At 45.3% G+C, this 16,194-nt stretch overlaps 2 protein-coding genes across 2 annotated transcripts in view; one reads left to right on the forward strand and one right to left on the reverse strand.

The window, feature by feature from the left end:
- Positions 1-9,719, forward strand: part of rbm47 (RNA binding motif protein 47) — a 43,596-nt gene extending 33,877 nt beyond the window's left edge. The window contains exons 4-6 of the mRNA XM_063008273.1: positions 947-1,153; positions 4,461-4,648; positions 5,359-9,719. Of these exons, the coding sequence (XP_062864343.1) occupies positions 947-1,153; positions 4,461-4,648; positions 5,359-5,607 (644 nt within the window). The 3' untranslated portion in view covers positions 5,608-9,719. The remainder of the gene's footprint in view (positions 1-946; positions 1,154-4,460; positions 4,649-5,358) is intronic.
- Positions 9,720-10,762: 1,043 nt separating this feature from the next.
- LOC134326328 (uncharacterized protein K02A2.6-like) lies at positions 10,763-14,899 on the reverse strand. Its single transcript, XM_063008472.1, has 3 exons — positions 14,846-14,899; positions 14,627-14,724; positions 10,763-13,952 (listed from the first exon to the last, which is right to left on the reverse strand). The coding sequence occupies exons 1-3, from the start codon at positions 14,897-14,899 to the stop codon at positions 10,763-10,765; spliced, it is 3,342 nt and encodes a 1,113-aa protein (XP_062864542.1).
- Positions 14,900-16,194: the final 1,295 nt, after the last annotated feature.

Raw genomic sequence — 16,194 nt, forward strand, 5'->3', positions numbered from 1 at the left:
CAGCCAGGATCCTGAGACGGTCGTAAACCTGGGGCGAGTCTGATCGACGTTAGCCAATCCGTAGGCTGCGTTCGCATGGATGGGCGATATTTAGCACACTACGATCGGTGCTCAGATACGAGAACCGAAACATCACGTGTAGGCTACTATTACGAGTCCGTTATCGAGTTCCCTTTCCCCTTCGTCACGCCGAGGACGCCCACGTGAAGTTGCCTGAGCGTAATTATTGTTAGCTCCTAAGTTAAGCTAGTCGGTTTACTCGTTTGTCAGGTCGAACAAAGAGCTCGATTTCACGCCCTGGCGCACTTTCTTTTGACCTTTTTGGCGTCACACCGGCCATTCCTTTAACCTAATACCTACTTAACTCCACCTGAACAGGCTATTCGGTCTTCTCAGTCATGCTAAAGCGCTTATGTAAGTGGACCAAAAGTATGTGGACACCCCACCTAACAGAGCAATGTCTTTGTCCTAGCTCCGTCTGCTGGCCTGCACAGGGCCCTGACCTCAACCCCACTGGCACAGTCGTAGGATGTGCCCTGCTCAACTTTGCCTCGGTTGATTTAAAGTGCCGTTATTACTGAGTGGGCGTGTCTAGGAGTAAACAACAGGTCAACGACATCAACAACTGACCATGCTGGAGAGATCAAATGTGTTTGGTTAGTGGTATAAAGCACACTAGCACCGGATCCTGAGCACCAATGTGAGCAAGCCCCGTACTTATTTTAGGGTAACAGTGCCACTACAGTCCATAAAATATGGTCAGGTGTGTACAAAGTTCTTGATTCTACCCTGCGCACCGCTTGTTGGGACGAACTGGAACCAGGACCACCACCTAGGCGTAACATCGATCCCCTGGAGTGGAGTCGCCTCCCGAGGTGTCCACATACTTTACGGCGATCTAATACATGAGTATGAACGTCGCCCCCTCTGTCTCCTGTATCCCCAGCAGGTACCGCGCGGGGCCACGGGCGAGCCGGAGCCACCAGCAGGGCCCCGGGGCCCAGGGGCTCGTACCTGGGCGGGTACTCGGCCGGCCGGGGCATCTACAGCCGCTACCACGAAGGGAAGACCAAGCTGTCCGAGAAATCCTACGAGCTCGTGCCCGGTCTGGAGCTCACGCCTGTCAACACAGTGGGCATCAAGCCTGGCACAAGTCAGTACCTCACATACACGCTAGCTTCACTAGCTTCACTAGCTTAGCTTCTGAGGAAACCGACCTGTTAGCTTAGCTTCTGAGAAAACCGACCTGTTAGCTTAGCTTCTGAGGAAACCAACCTGTTAGCTTAGCTTCTGAGGTCATTTCTGAGGAAACCAACCTGTTAGCTTAGCTTCTGAGGTAGGGGTGTGCTATATCGTATCGTTCACGATAATACCGGTATAATTTTTAAAACGATACAAAAAAGCCCATATCGTAATAATAGCGATATTCTGCGTTGTTTACGTAATGACGTCACACAGCTACGCAAATGGCGTACGTTCGTTACATGGGTCATTTGGGCACAGCAACGAGTACGGCGAAAAGCGGCTCTGCGGTGGAAGAGCTCGTTCCAAAAACTCCAAGTCCACCATAAATTAATCTTTGGCAACTCAAACCCCAACCACCGCTTTGTCGGCGACTTTTTTGCGGAAGTAACAGCGCACCTCCACCAAACAGTTCAGGAATACTCTTAACATTAATGTCAACCACCAACGCAGATGTAGTACTACTACTACTTAGTACTACTACTACTGTACTTAGTAGTAATTGTGGCGCGCTACGAGTAAAGGCGCCACCGGGCTCTGCGCATTCCCGTGTTGCCAGATTGGGCGGATTTTGTTGGGAAACAATTTAATAGCAGTTAAATAACACTTCTATTTTAAAGAAAATATTCCGTTTTAAGAAGCTCCAGCATTGAAGAAGTAATTTCTGAGGAAACGAAGCTGTTAACTTAGCTTCTGAGGTAATTTCTGAGAAAACAAACCTGTTAGCTTGACTTTTAAGGTAATTTCTAAGGAAACGGACCTGTTAGCTTAGCTTCTGAGGTAATCCGAGGTCATTTCTGAGGAAACCAACCTGTTAGCTTGACTTCTGAGGTAATTTCTGAGGAAACCAACCTGTTAGCTTAGCTTCTGAGGTAATTTCTGACAAAACGAACCTGTTAGCTTAGCTTCTGAGGTAATTTCTGAGGAAACGGACCTGTTAGCTTAGCTTCTGAGGTAATCTGAGGTAATTTCTGAGGAAACCAACCTGTTAGCTTAGCTTCTGAGGTAATCTGAGGTAATTTCTGATTAAACCAACCTGTTAGCTTGACTTTTGAGGTAATTTCTGAGGAAACGAACCTGTTAACTTGCTTTCTGAGGTAATTTCTGAGGAAACAGACCTTTTAGCTGAGCTTCTGAGGTAATCTAAGGTAATTTTTGAGGAAACCAACCTGTTAGCTTAGCTTCTGAGGTAATCCGATGTAATTTCTGATTAAACCAACCTGTTAGCTTGACTTTTGAGGTAATTTCTGAGGAAACAAACCTGTTATCTTAGCTTCTGAGGTAATTTCTGAGGAAACCAACCTGTTAGCTTAGCTTCTGAGGTAATTTCTGACAAAACGAACCTGTTAGCTTAGCTTCTGAGGTAATTTCTGAGGAAACGGACCTGTTAGCTTAGCTTCTGAGGTAATCTGAGGTAATTTCTGAGGAAACCAACCTGTTAGCTTAGCTTCTGAGGTAATCTGAGGTAATTTCTGAGGAAACCAACCTGTTAGCTTAGCTTCTGAGGTAATCTGAGGTAATTTCTGATTAAACCAACCTGTTAGCTTGACTTTTGAGGTAATTTCTGAGGAAACAGACCTTTTAGCTTAGCTTCTGAGGTAATCTAAGGTAATTTTTGAGGAAACCAACCTGTTAGCTTAGCTTCTGAGGTAATCCGATGTAATTTCTGATTAAACCAACCTGGTAGCTTGACTTTTGAGGTAATATCTGAGGAAACAAACCTGTTAACTTAGCTTCTGAGGTAATTTGTGAGGAAACCAACCTGTTAACTTAGCTTCTGAGGTAATTTGTGAGGAAACCAACCTGTTAGCTTAGCTTCTGAGGTAATTCCTGAGGAAACCAACCTGTTAGCTTAGCTTCTGAGGTCATTTTTGAGGAAACAACTTGTGTTTATGGCTTTAAATTGATTTAAGCTTTATTTTTATTTGAATTATTATTAATTTATACACATTCTATGAACTTTTTGCTTTGCTTTTAGCAAACAAAGCGCTAAAAAAAATACGAAAATAAAGAAAAAACGTTTGAAACGAACGTGAGGAACTAGTTAGCCTTTGCTGCCCCCTTTTGGATAAGAGTGGAATTGACCAAACACTAACATAATCGATCTTTTCTATCATGTTTCTATCATATTTTTATGATTTTTTACATTTAAAACAATATTTAATTATTTATCCCTGGTTTGATCCCAGATCAGGAAGCTTTGCTAACGCCTGACGGGAACGTCGTGACGTCAGCAGATCATCGGCTAATCCTAAATCTGAATGAACTCGGGAGTAAAAAAGGGTTTTTGTTCGTGGGAACAATGGTGGAACCCTGGATGTGTGTAGGTGGTGTTAATCCAAGTCACTCGCTAGCAGTTAAGAACAGGTTATGTTGGTCTGAAGGTCGTCTTTCATTGTCGTTGTTCTTTATCCTTTGTTCAGCGTCTCGGTCCGCGGTACCTGGTTTAAAAGGGGTTGGATCGTAAGGGCAGTGGGGTAAAGAAACCCATTCCACAGCTTCTCAGCAGAGCTACCGACCTTGCTGGGCATCCACACAGACACACACACAAAAAAGAAAAGCAAGTCCAATCTGGAATCAGGTCAACATCCATATATGGACTTCCTATTTGGGAATTGGAAATGACTAGATTGGGAAATAAAAAATCTACAACCCCAGATCAGAAAAAGTTGGGGCAGCATGGAAAAACCTGAGATATCTCATTTATTAATAATTTATTATAATATTTATTTTGTCTCATTCTTCCTTAAAATTCTCCACACGTTCTCTATTGTTTCCACCGTGTGATGGTCCATCCTGGATGCCTCCGAGCCCGGAGAAGTCGACGCCGCTTCCCGGACGTGCTCATCTTTGCTCATCAAAGACTTTTGTACCAAACTATGATTACAATCACCTGTTGACATCACATTATTATTTAGTTTTTTTACCTCATTACTAGCCCTAAATTGCCCCCGTCCCCGTTGCAGACCTGAAATGCAGCAATGGACGTTTATTAATAAATGAAATGAAGTCGACTAGACAGAACACATAAAATAAAAGTCAAAGTAAATGTCTATTATTTGCATTTTCCATCCTGTCCCAACTTTTTCTGATTTCGGGTTGTAGAAATAAACCACTGGCTTTGCTAATCTTGAGCTTCTCTCTCCATGTAACGTCTTACACATGACATCCTGGTAAACTAGTCTTTTGATCGCCGTTCTGTTTCTGTGCCCGCGCAGTGACCCTGCCAACCCTGGGTGCCCAGTACCCGGCCGTCTTCTCCGCATCCGCTGCTACCAAACTCGTGGAGGAAGGAAAGATCCACCCGGTGGAGCATCTGATCAATCCCCTGGCCCTTCAGCATGATCACCCCGTGGCCCCGTCTGCTGCCATCATGCCTGCCGTGTCCACGCCGCCGCCCTTCCAGGTAGGGCATCACACTCACCATCTACAGGTCATAACATTATGAAAAGTTCAAGGGAGAAAGGGAAAATCTGACCATCGAGCCCTGTTTAAGAAACTGGAGCACTTCGGAAAAGCATTGTCACTTAAAACGCTCCGCCTCTGCATCAAGAAATGCATCCTAAACTCTATAATGCACAGTTTTCTGGGCGCGAAGTCACACAAGATGGACCGCTTGACGTCGGGTTCCATGTGCGACTTCTAACGTCGGACTATGGGGCGTCCAACTAACTTGGGTAGCATTGATTGGCAGGTCTCTACAAGTAATCTTAGCAGTAGTACTTTTTTTTTTTAAATAGTGGTGTCCCAATACTTCTTGAAAAGTCAGTATTTTCACCCTTGATGTGGCGGTTTGCATTTCCCCACTCCTTTCCAAGTGTAAACGGGGTCAAATCCCAGCCAGCAAACTCCTGGGTTGCAAATAAAACGCAATTTGGTTCTTTGTTTGCGGCTATAACAGTCTCCGCTCTTCAGGGATTGCTTTCCAGAAGATTTTGGGTGGAGCGCCATAGCATTCAGTAGGGTTGAGCTCCTCCATCCCAAACCTGTTGAAGACGTCTTCAGACCTTGTGATGATCGATTTTCTACAGCTGATAATAATAATAATAATAATTAGGAAGAGTGTCCTAATACTTTTGGCCATGTAGTGATTAATCAAACTGGTTTGTCTTCCAGGGTCGCCCCATCACCCCCGTGTATGCCGTGGCCCACAACGTCCAGCGGATCCCGGCGTCGGCCGCCGGCCTGTACGGCGCAGGCTATTTGCCCATCGCCGGCCCCGCCAACTCGGCGACCCTGGCGGCCCTGCACAAGAACGCCGCCATGGCCGCCGTGACGTACGGGGGCTACGCCGGCTACGTCCCCCAGACCTTCCCCGCCGCCACCTTCCAGATGCCCATCCACGACGTCTACCAGACCTACTGACCACGCCCCCCTGGGAAAAGACTGAAAGCCTGGCCGATCTGCTGACCCTGCCCGACCCTACTGACTAAAGACTACTACTAATCTGGACTAACCGTCCAGGATGTCTACTGACCTGTTTAGACTTGAGACACTATCGATTCCTGAGTACTAGACGTCCCAAATATTTGTTTTTTGCCAGACCTTGAGATGATGTAAAGCACTGAACTGTTTAGCCCTGAGCTACACCCATTTAGCCAAACCAAGGGGGCATCGGATCCGGATCGGTGTCCCTTGAACTAAATCGCTGACTGAATCCCATTAGACCAAACTCCAACTGACAAGGACTGAAACCTCAAGTCTGGCCTGCTGATATCACCTTCCTAACGAATCGAGACCTTTCTCTAATATCTGGCCACCCAGAGTTCCTCCGGAATAGAGGGAACATTCTAGAAAAACAAGGTACCCCAAAGATGATGATGATGCCATAGCCACCCATTCCCAGGAGTCTGGGTCTTGCTCCCTTTTTAGGAGTCTAGGTCTTGCAAGGTCTTGCACCCTTTCGAGGAGTCTAGGTCTTGCTCCCTTTCGAGGAGTCTAGGTCTTGCTCCCTCTTTAGGAGTCTAGGTCTTGCAAGGTCTTGCTCCCTTTCTAAGAGTCTAGGTCTTTCACCGAGTCTAGGTCTTGCAAGGTCTTGCACCCTTTCGAGGAGTCTAGGTCTTGCCAGGTCTTGCTCCCTTTTTAAGAGTATAGGTCTTGTAAGGTCTTGCTCCCTTTCTAGGAGTTTAGGTCTTGCTCCCTTTCTAAGAGTCTATGTCTTGCAAGGTCTTGTCGCCTTTTGTAGGAGTCTAGGTCTTGCTCCTTTTTCTAGGAGTATAGGTCTTGCAAGGTCTTGCCCCGAGTCTAGGAGTCTAGCTCTTGCTCCCTTTCTAAGAGTCTAGGTCTTGCAAGGTCTTGCCCCCTTTTCTAGGAGTCTAGGTCTTGCCCACTTTTTGAAGATCCCTCATAGAAGGATGTAGCTTGCTTTACACGGCCAGCAGGAAGCACATCGTGGCCCTCAACCCAGAGGCTGCCAACTTCTCGAGTCCAAACCGTACCCATGGGGCGATCCACTTTCAGCAAGGTTTTGACAATCACTTCGAGTAACCACTCCTACTTAAATGAAGCCAACGTCGACTTATCGGCGCTTTAGACGTCTCGTACCTTCTTAACCTCTTCTCTTGAAGGAACGTTAGTGTATTTATGAAGCTGAACTTGAAATACCACATGTGCTCTAGTCCACTAGTCCTCCTAACCACCCCCCCACCCCAAACAAGGAAAAACACAAAAAAAGTATAAAAATATTCAAAAATGAACAAAAACAACGATGTATAACTGCTGAGTAGAAACCTGAAGAACTAAAGAACGGATTCCAAGTGTTGTGTTTCTGAAGTTGCTATTTGATTAGCTCGACTCCAAGTCTACGCGATAGCTCATTGAAGAGTAGACGTCCACTATTCCTTTATCGTATTGTCTCTTTTATAAATATATATATACAATAAATTTTTGTTTGTTTTCACTTCAGTTTGAAGGTTTTTAGACGTTCTGACTGGACGTTACGATGATATTACGATGTTAGCCGTGTCGTTTATGAGGCGAACGTACACTCCGTAGCTGGTTTCCCGAGCGCAAATCTCTGCGATACCTCCATCAATTGAAGTGTTGTTTGAACGTTTGACGCCGATACTGTGTAATGAGATTAGTTCGTGGCATTTTTTCGTTGCGTAAATGTACCGACGACTGAAGAAGTTCTATTGTTATAAATTTTTATAAATATATTAATGAGCAGATTTATGGCTCATCCTGTGATATGGACTACTAGAAGTACTGCATGTTAGAATCAGGGTATGTACACAGAGAACAAATATTTAGAGTACATTCCACCCGCTAGTATTTCTCATTGGCGTATTCTAGAACTGTGGACGCTTTTAAGACTCCCTTAAGGTGCACTTAAAGATACTGGAGTTGGACCAACTGGACGGACTATCGGTGGACCAACAACCGAGCACTTTTACCTTGTGTTTTGTGGTTTTACCCTTTCTGGATCAATGACACCAACCTGAAGAAGCCTTCTAGAAATCTGATATGTTTGGGTTCGGGTTCTTCCTGATGACAGGCGGAGGTCTGGAGGTGGTCCCCCGGTCGAGCCAAGAGACTAAAGGAGGCAGTCCTCATGCCCTGAAGGAAGCATGTGTTATCCATCATCCCAGCCCCTTCCAGATCAAGCCACTATGGTGTAAAATCACATGTAGGTGTGTCCACATTGAGGACGTTCAATGACCAGCCAATGGCATACGAGGCGAACAAGGTGGAAGGACTACCAGTAGGGACGTTGTACCAAGCATTCACCGCAAGTGCTCCTTAAGGGATACTCGAATCCCATTGGCTGGTCATTGAGTGTCCTCAATTGTGTGTGATGGCTTACTTAGTAGATTCTTGACCACTGTCTGCAAAAGGTGTCACCAAAATACCCTACATGGCCAAAAATCTGTGGACACCCAGGACCTGAGAATCGCTCCAATTCCATTGACTGGTCATTGAACGTCCTCAATGTGGAAACACCATAGTGCCTTTTGGACAAACTTAGTAGATTCTTGACCACTGGCTGCAGAATCTTGCCACCAAAGTGCACAACATGGCCAAAAATCTGTGGACGTCTGACATCCGGGACCTAAGAATCACTCCAGTTTCATTGGCTGGTCATTGAACGTCCTCAATGTGGACACACCTACCATAGTGCCTTTTGGACCAAACTGTGATGGCTTGATCTACATCTACATCTACTACCTGGTAGATTCTTGACCACTGAGTGACACTACATGGCCAAAAATCTGTGGACATCTGACATCCGGGACCTAAGAGTCACTCCAATGCCATTGGCTGGTCATTGAACGTCCTCAATGTGGAAACACCATAGTGCCTTTTGCACAAACTTAGTAGATTCTTGGCCAAAAATCTGTGGACATCTGACACCCGAGACCTGAGAATCACTCCAATGCCATTGTGCCTTACACGAAGGGTCTACTCTACGTCTTTGACTCCTCAATGTCCTCAATGTGGGAACACCATAGTGCCTTTTGGACCAAACTGTGATGGCTTGACCTACATCTACATCTACTACCTGGCAGATTCTTGACCACTGGCTGCAGAATCTTGCCACCAAAATACACAACATGGTCAAAAATCTGTGGACATCTGACACCCAGGACCTGAGAATCACTCCAATGCCTCTGTGCCTTACACGAAGGGTCTACTCTACGTCTTTGACACCTCAATGTCCTCAATGTGGAAACACCATAGTGCCTTTTGGACCAAACTGTGATGGCTTACCTGGTAGATTCTTGACCACTGATTGCAAAAGGTGCCACCACAATACAGTAGATGGCCAAAAATCTGTGGTCACCCAGGACCATTGCGCCTTAGACATAGGGTCTGCGCTCTCAATGCTTGATGCCCGGTTCTTCATTCCAGGATGGGTTTACCATGCACTCCCGAAGGTCTCGCCATACTTTCGCCATGTAGTGTGTCCTACCTGTATCTTCTCACACGAAGGGTTTCGATGTATTCTCCTGTATTCTTTGCTGCTCCCGAGGTGTTTCCGACTCGAGTTCACCGCGACCGCGACGCACTCTGAACAAACGGGTCCCGCAGACTCGGTCGAGATCCGGGAGGCGTCCGTCAGGATATATTTAATATATATATACGTGCATTATGACGTTTTGTGTATGAAGTAAGAATTGCGATAATATATTCGAAGTGAATTTGTTTCCTCTCCAATTTTGCCAAAGTGTTTAACATTTTACAGTGTGTCTTATGTTTTATGTTCACTGTTGTTTTTTTTTGGCCAGTTTTTATTGAATGCTCGACGACTTCGAGTTTGCTTCCTATCGCGATCATTTCATTCACACTACATGTATTTTCAAGAATCTTGTCTATTTTCTTCTTGCTTTGCATTATGAACAATATGGATGGTTTTAAAAATGTTCTAGATCTTTCTTAGACCTGTTTTCTATCTTGTTTTATTTGTAAGAGGCTTAGCATCAATGTAAGCTATTTATAGTGGTTCAGTAGTTCTAGAATAAAGCATTTTCAAAGGATTTCTGTTTTGTTTTTGGTTTTATTTACATTATAACACCTTCCTTATATTGTCCTGGTCCTCCTTTTTGCCTTTCAAAACAGCTTTGACTCGTCGAGACGTGGACTCCACCAGACCCCTGAAGGTGTGCTGTGGTATCTGGCACCAGGATGTCAGCAGCAGATGACATCCTGCTGCTGAAAGAGGCCACAGCCATCAGGGAATAGCGTCTCCATGAAAGCGTGGACATGGTCTGTAACCAGGCCACCTTCCATTCCTCCGTGGTCCAGTTACGATGCTCGAGAGCCAATTGTCGGTGCTAACTTCTTCAGCAGTTTGAGCTACAGGAGCTCGTTTGTTGGATCGGACCACACGACCCAGCCTTCGCTCCCCACGTGCATCAATGAGCCTTGGCCGCCCACGACCACGTCGCCGGTTTACCACCGTTCCTTCCTTGAGTGATTCATTTGTGTGTTTCTAGGAGGAAAAAGCCACCTTCTGCACTACCTCAAGTATAGTTTAACTTTGGGCATTGTGTGAATCCTTCTCATGTCCACATGGGTTGCCTGACCTCGCAAAAACACGCAAAAAGGATTGCTTAGTGCCGTTTAAATCCCGTTTAGCGAGTGCTAAACCAGGTTATTATGCCAGGTTATAAGGCTTTATAACATGTCTAAATGAGGCAGAGCTTGACAGGGTTGTGGGGGTGTGTGGTGTTTTAGGAATCACACGCACGAGAGCAGTGTCCGTTTTTGTGGTTTTTAATACAACACATTCAACTCAGAACCCCTGCATGTTAATCATGGCTGTCTCTATATTCCTCTAGTCTCGTAAGTGATCTCGCGATAGGTCACTTTTATTATAAGAACACTACATCTTCCCTCTTTTTAACAACGAAATTCCTGGAGGTAGAATTAAAGAAAATAAATCATATCTACTGCAATGCAGCTATACTATGTTGAACTTAACTTAAAAGTAATTCACCGTTCCCTTGTTCTAAACAACAAAACCGTTCTCTTCCTCTTTTCTTTTTTTTTTCGTCCTTATTTTTTTCAAAGTCAGAGGTCAGGTAGACATCACAAAGTCCTTCTGCCATACAGGCGGAGACCGGACACGAGTCGACTTCACAGGAACATCAGGTGTCGGAACTGCTGTCATGGGCTCAGGATCAATGGAGGGGGGGGAATGGGTGGGCACGGGAATGGTGACTGGGACAGACTCAGCTGGTGTGGTGACTGGATTTGGTATGGAGGGGGCGCTGAGACTGACATCACTGTTGAACTTCTTCACATGAGCAGCATTTCTCATTTTGGGTAGGCTGTTGGGTTGTTGAATGATGACTGCATTTCCTTGTTTACTGATGACTTCATATGGCTGCGACTCGAAGTCGGGGTCTAACTTGTTGGACTTGTGTAGGTTCTTGCAAAGAACGGTGTCTCCTGGTTTTATTTCCTGATCCTTGGCTCCTCTTCGCTGATTAGCAGCGATGTTTCGTTTCAACTTGTGCAAAGCGTCCTTGTCATGAATCTCCTCTGAAACAGCTGCATGGGGTTCATCACTGTCAGCCGGCATACCGGTGAAGCTTGGCAGTTTGTCGCGGAGCTCTCTGTTCATCAACAGCTTTGCCGGGGACACTCCTGTGACTGCATGAGGAGTGGTCCGGTAGTGGAACAGAAAACTTTTCAGTGCAACTTTCCAGTCTTTCTTTTCAATTTTTCCTATCTTCACTGATTTCAGAATTGTTCTGTTAAATCTTTCCACTTCCCCGTTCGACTGAGGCCAGTATGGTACTCCTTTCAGCTGCATGATGCCATGCGCGGTGAGGTAATCATGGAACTCTCTGGACGCAAACGGTTGTCCGTTGTCACTTCTCAGATACCATGGATAGCCATGTACTTGGAACATCATTTCGAGAGCATTAATCACATTGGTGGCATTGGTGATCTTCATGTAGGCAACTTCGGGCCACCTGGAGTAGTAGTCAACTACAGCCAGCAGGTAGTTACCTTCAAAGATGCTTAGCAGGTCAACTGCCAAATAAGTCCAGGGCTGGTCCGGCAATGGCGTACGCTCCAACTCTTCTGGTGGAGCGTTCTTGCCGATCACTTGACATGGGTAGCATCGCTTTATTTGCTCTCCCACCATTTTGTCAATTTCAGGCCACCAGACTTTAGTTCGCAGTCGGTTTTTTGTTCGTACAATCCCCTGATGTCCTTCATGTCCTAACTGTACCACATGCTCTTGCAGGGCTTCGGGAATCACGATCCTGTTTCCTCGCATGACCATATGTCCAGCCGTCCAAAGTTCATCTTTGACCGCCTGGAATGCTGTGCCTTTAAAGTAGGTCCAGTCATCTTTCTGTATGGCTTGGCGTAGCTTGGAGATAGTCGGATCATTCTTTGAAGCCTGCTCGATCTCACGGGGGTTTAGAGCATGAGGTGTGGAATCTTTGATGATGCTGTAGATGTACTCATCTGTTTCTCTCTCCTCAGCTGTGTCGCGATGACCAACGGGTTGACGACTCAGGGGGTCGGCCTTGTTGGTTTTGCCGGGGATGTGGACTACTTGGTATGTGAACTGTTGCAGGTACAGCAACCACCGTTCCACTCTGGCTGATGGAGGGAGTGAGTTAGGTGACAACACTTTCACAAGCGCCTTGTGATCTGTAAGGATCTTGAATTCACATCCGATGAGATACAAGCTGAATTTTTGACAGGCCCAGAATACTCCGAGAGCTTCTCTTTCAAACTGAGAGTAGCGTGTCTCAGTGGGTGTGAGCTTCCTGCTGGCGTAATACACTGGCTTCCAGACTCCGTCTGTCTGTTGTTGCTCTAAGATGGCGCCTACGCCGATGGGGGAAGCGTCACAGGTGATTCTGGTTGGTCTTCCAACTGAGTAGTATGCCATGACGGGGGCGTCGATCAAAGCGTCTTTGAGCTGGTCGAACGCACGCTGTTCCTCCTTCTCCCATTTCCACTCAGCAACTTGCTTAGTGAGTTCCCAGAGAGGCGCAGTTATTGTGGCGAATAGCGGGATGAATTTTGCGCAGAACTGGGCCAATCCGAGGAAGCTACGCATTTGTGACGCGTCAGTTGGTGGGGGAGCATGAGCGATGGCCTTGACCTTTCCTTCTGACACTTTAAGGCCATCTTGTGATAGGATATGACCCATGTACTTGATGGATGTCAGTCTGATCTGGCATTTCTCTTCATTTACCGTCAGTCCTCTTTCAGCTAGCCGGTGCACCACAGTAGCCAGCCTTGTGTCATGTTCAGCTTCTGTGCTTCCAACTATGACTATGTCGTCAGACATGTTATATGCACCTGGGCAGTCCTTGATAACTTGGCTGATTATCTGTTGAAATTTTTCTGAGGCCATGTTCACTCCGAATAAGAGCCTTTTGTATCTGTAGAGTCCTCCTGGTGCAGCGAATGTTGTGATTTCTCTGGAGTCGGGGTGGAGCTCTACTTGGTGATACGCCATGTTGAGGTCAATTTTGGAAAAGTATTTCCCTCCGGCCATTTCTTGGATTGTCTCGTCGATGGTAGGCACGGGATGACGCTCTCGGACGATGGCCACATTGGCTCTTCGCATGTCAATGCAGATTCTCACATCTCCATGTTTGTGGTCATTTTCTGGCCTTTTCTCCACGGTGACTAGCGGATTCACCCACTGAGCTGGTTCTGACACTCGCTCAATGACGTCTAGGTCCACTAGCTCTTGTAATTTTTCGATGACGCGCTGCCTTCGGTTGAAGGGAATCCTCCGCACGGCCTGAATGACTGGAGTGACGCCTGGATCAATTTTCAGTCTTAGCTGGTAGTTCTTGAGTTTCCCCAGCCCAGTGAAGACTTGCGGGTACTTAGTGCGTAGACTTGACCATACGTCGGCTCCAGAGCAGCTCAGGATGTTCGCATTAATGCCAATTCTCAACAGTCCTAGCTCTTTGCTGGTTCTGCTGCTCAGGAGTGACGCTTGTGCTTGTGGTATCACGAAGAATGAAGCAGTAGCACGCCGCGTTGTGTTTGGGACTTCAACTTCAAGTGTGCATTTGCCTAAAAGCGTGAGGGCTTGTTTGCTGGCATAAGAATACAGTTTTGTGGAGGCGGGTTGTAGACTGACTTCGGGCCTGGCCTTCTGTAATCTTTTAAAATCATGTTTGGACAGCGTGTTGTGGTGAGCACCAGAGTCTATCACCATGGCTATGGTGAAACCGTTCAGGCGCAGATCCAGGGTGTCCTCTGCTTTAGATATTCTGAATAGGTAGAGATCTTCAGAATCACTCCGTGAGTCATTGTTTTCTCCTTCTTCTACCCTATGTTGGCTTTTTTTGTTTCGACTTTTGCTTTGCTTTGGATCATGTCTGCTGCGACCTGAAGCTCTGCTACGACCCTGTGGACTCGGCATGTCATCCTGATTTGACTTGTATTTATCTTTGTGGAAGCAGAGATCATCAAAGTGACCCTTTTTCCCACAGTGGCTGCACTTGTGGTTCTTGGATCGGATGCATTCGCGACCTATGTGTCCTTGTGCACCACACTTGTAGCACCCTGACTGTGATGGTGCCTTGTGCTTTGGTTTGGACCATGCTCTACCAGAGACATGGTTTGTATTTGCTGGAGATCTGAGGATTAGCGCCTCCTTGTGGTGGTATGAGCCAATTACTTGGATAAGGCGATCCAGTGTGAGATTATCTTCTCTGTATAATTTGCCTTTTAACTCGGAATTTTTAATGTGCAGTAGTACTTTATCTCTTACATGGTTATCAGCTTCAGCATCGAAGTTGCATGTTTTCACTAGTACTTTGAGGCGAGTGATAAAATTATTTATTGTCTCACCAGCATTGGGCTCTGTTTCCCAGAATTTTGTACGGGCTTTTGGTATGTTCTCCCTTAATGCAAAGGTGTTGTCAAGGAGTCGGATGGCTACTTGATATACATCTCGTGCAGGTTGCTGATCAGCAGCGGGTTGGTGGGCTTTCTGCTCGTCAGTGAAATTTTTCCATATCTCACGCAGTCCCTCTCCCCCTGTTAGCAATAACACAGCTCGCTTTTGTGCAGCATTTACGACTCCTGATGCCACGATGTATATTTCAAGTTCACTCTTCCACATTTCCCATCGTTGATGTAAAGTTTCAGGCTCGCCAACAGTGTCTAATGGTTTCGGGGGCGTGAGCCCACCGAGCGGGACAGCATGAGCCATTTTTACTTTCGATTTCAAACGAGGCTTCTAACGGGTCCCGTGAGCAGTAATTCTGGCATATGCACGCTCAATTCCGATCATTAAACGTTTTGGCATTACACAGAAAACTTATTTCACTTCCCAGAAAGAGTGTTGTCGAATTTCCAGTAAAAATCAGGAATCGTAGCACCGACGTTTGTAGCTCCTTTTATTTCTGCTCCGGGTCCGTCAACAGCTGGGAGGGCTTTTAATTCCGTCCTGCTATGCTGTCGGGCACATCCTCGTCGCCAGTTGTGGTGTTTTAGGAATCACACGCACGAGAGCAGTGTCCGTTTTTGTGGTTTTTAATACAACACATTCAACTCAGAACCCCTGCATGTTAATCATGGCTGTCTCTATATTCCTCTAGTCTCGTAAGTGATCTCGCGATAGGTCACTTTTATTATAAGAACACTACATCGTGAACTGGATATGTCTAAAAGATAAAATTATAACTATATTTATATACTTAAATACGGTTTGCAATCGTTAAAATATTCAAGTGACTCTTTATGTGGGAGTCGATTCTTCAAAACACCACTAATAAAGGGAATGATACTGATCTTTAGAGTCGATTCCACACGTCGATTCATCCGCTCTGTCGAAGACGACTGAAGTACAGTGAGTGATTCATTTGTGTGTTTCTGTGGAAAAAAGCCACCTTCTGCACTATCTCAAGTATAGTTTAACTTTGGACATTGTGTACATTCTTCTCATGTCCACATGGGTTGCCTGACCTTGCAGAAACATGCATTAAAATGTATATTTATATACTTTAATACGGTTTGCAATCGTTAAAATGTGCAAGTGACTCGTTATGTGGGAGTCGACTCTTCGAAACTAGTCACCCACAGCTTCTGTATCATACGTTAACATAAACGAACACTTTATTAATAAATGGTTGTAATTATAGATTAAAATTTTTTTTTTTTTAGGTTTTATTATAATAATTTATAGTAATTTATGTTAAATATGAGCTGTTATAAGAAAACCATGCAGCAATATCCGTTTTTAGAGTTAGCATTATCATTAGCATGTCCACAATGTAAATAAAGCGTTTTAAACATTATATAAGCAATTTACAACAATATATTATGATAAAATATAAGGAAAGAACAATTATAACATCACAAACGTGAGAGAAAGTGTGTTTAAAATAGTGTATTGTACACTAAGTCAGGATTTTTATGACTTGTTGACATAAATTGTTGCTTTTCCTTGACTGAATCGTCATTTTTAACAAACCTTTCACTAATTTAAGTTCTTTTATACGTTAA

The sequence above is a fragment of the Trichomycterus rosablanca genome, chromosome 14 (genome assembly GCF_030014385.1).
Source record: "Trichomycterus rosablanca isolate fTriRos1 chromosome 14, fTriRos1.hap1, whole genome shotgun sequence".
Taxonomy (NCBI): domain Eukaryota; kingdom Metazoa; phylum Chordata; class Actinopteri; order Siluriformes; family Trichomycteridae; genus Trichomycterus; species Trichomycterus rosablanca.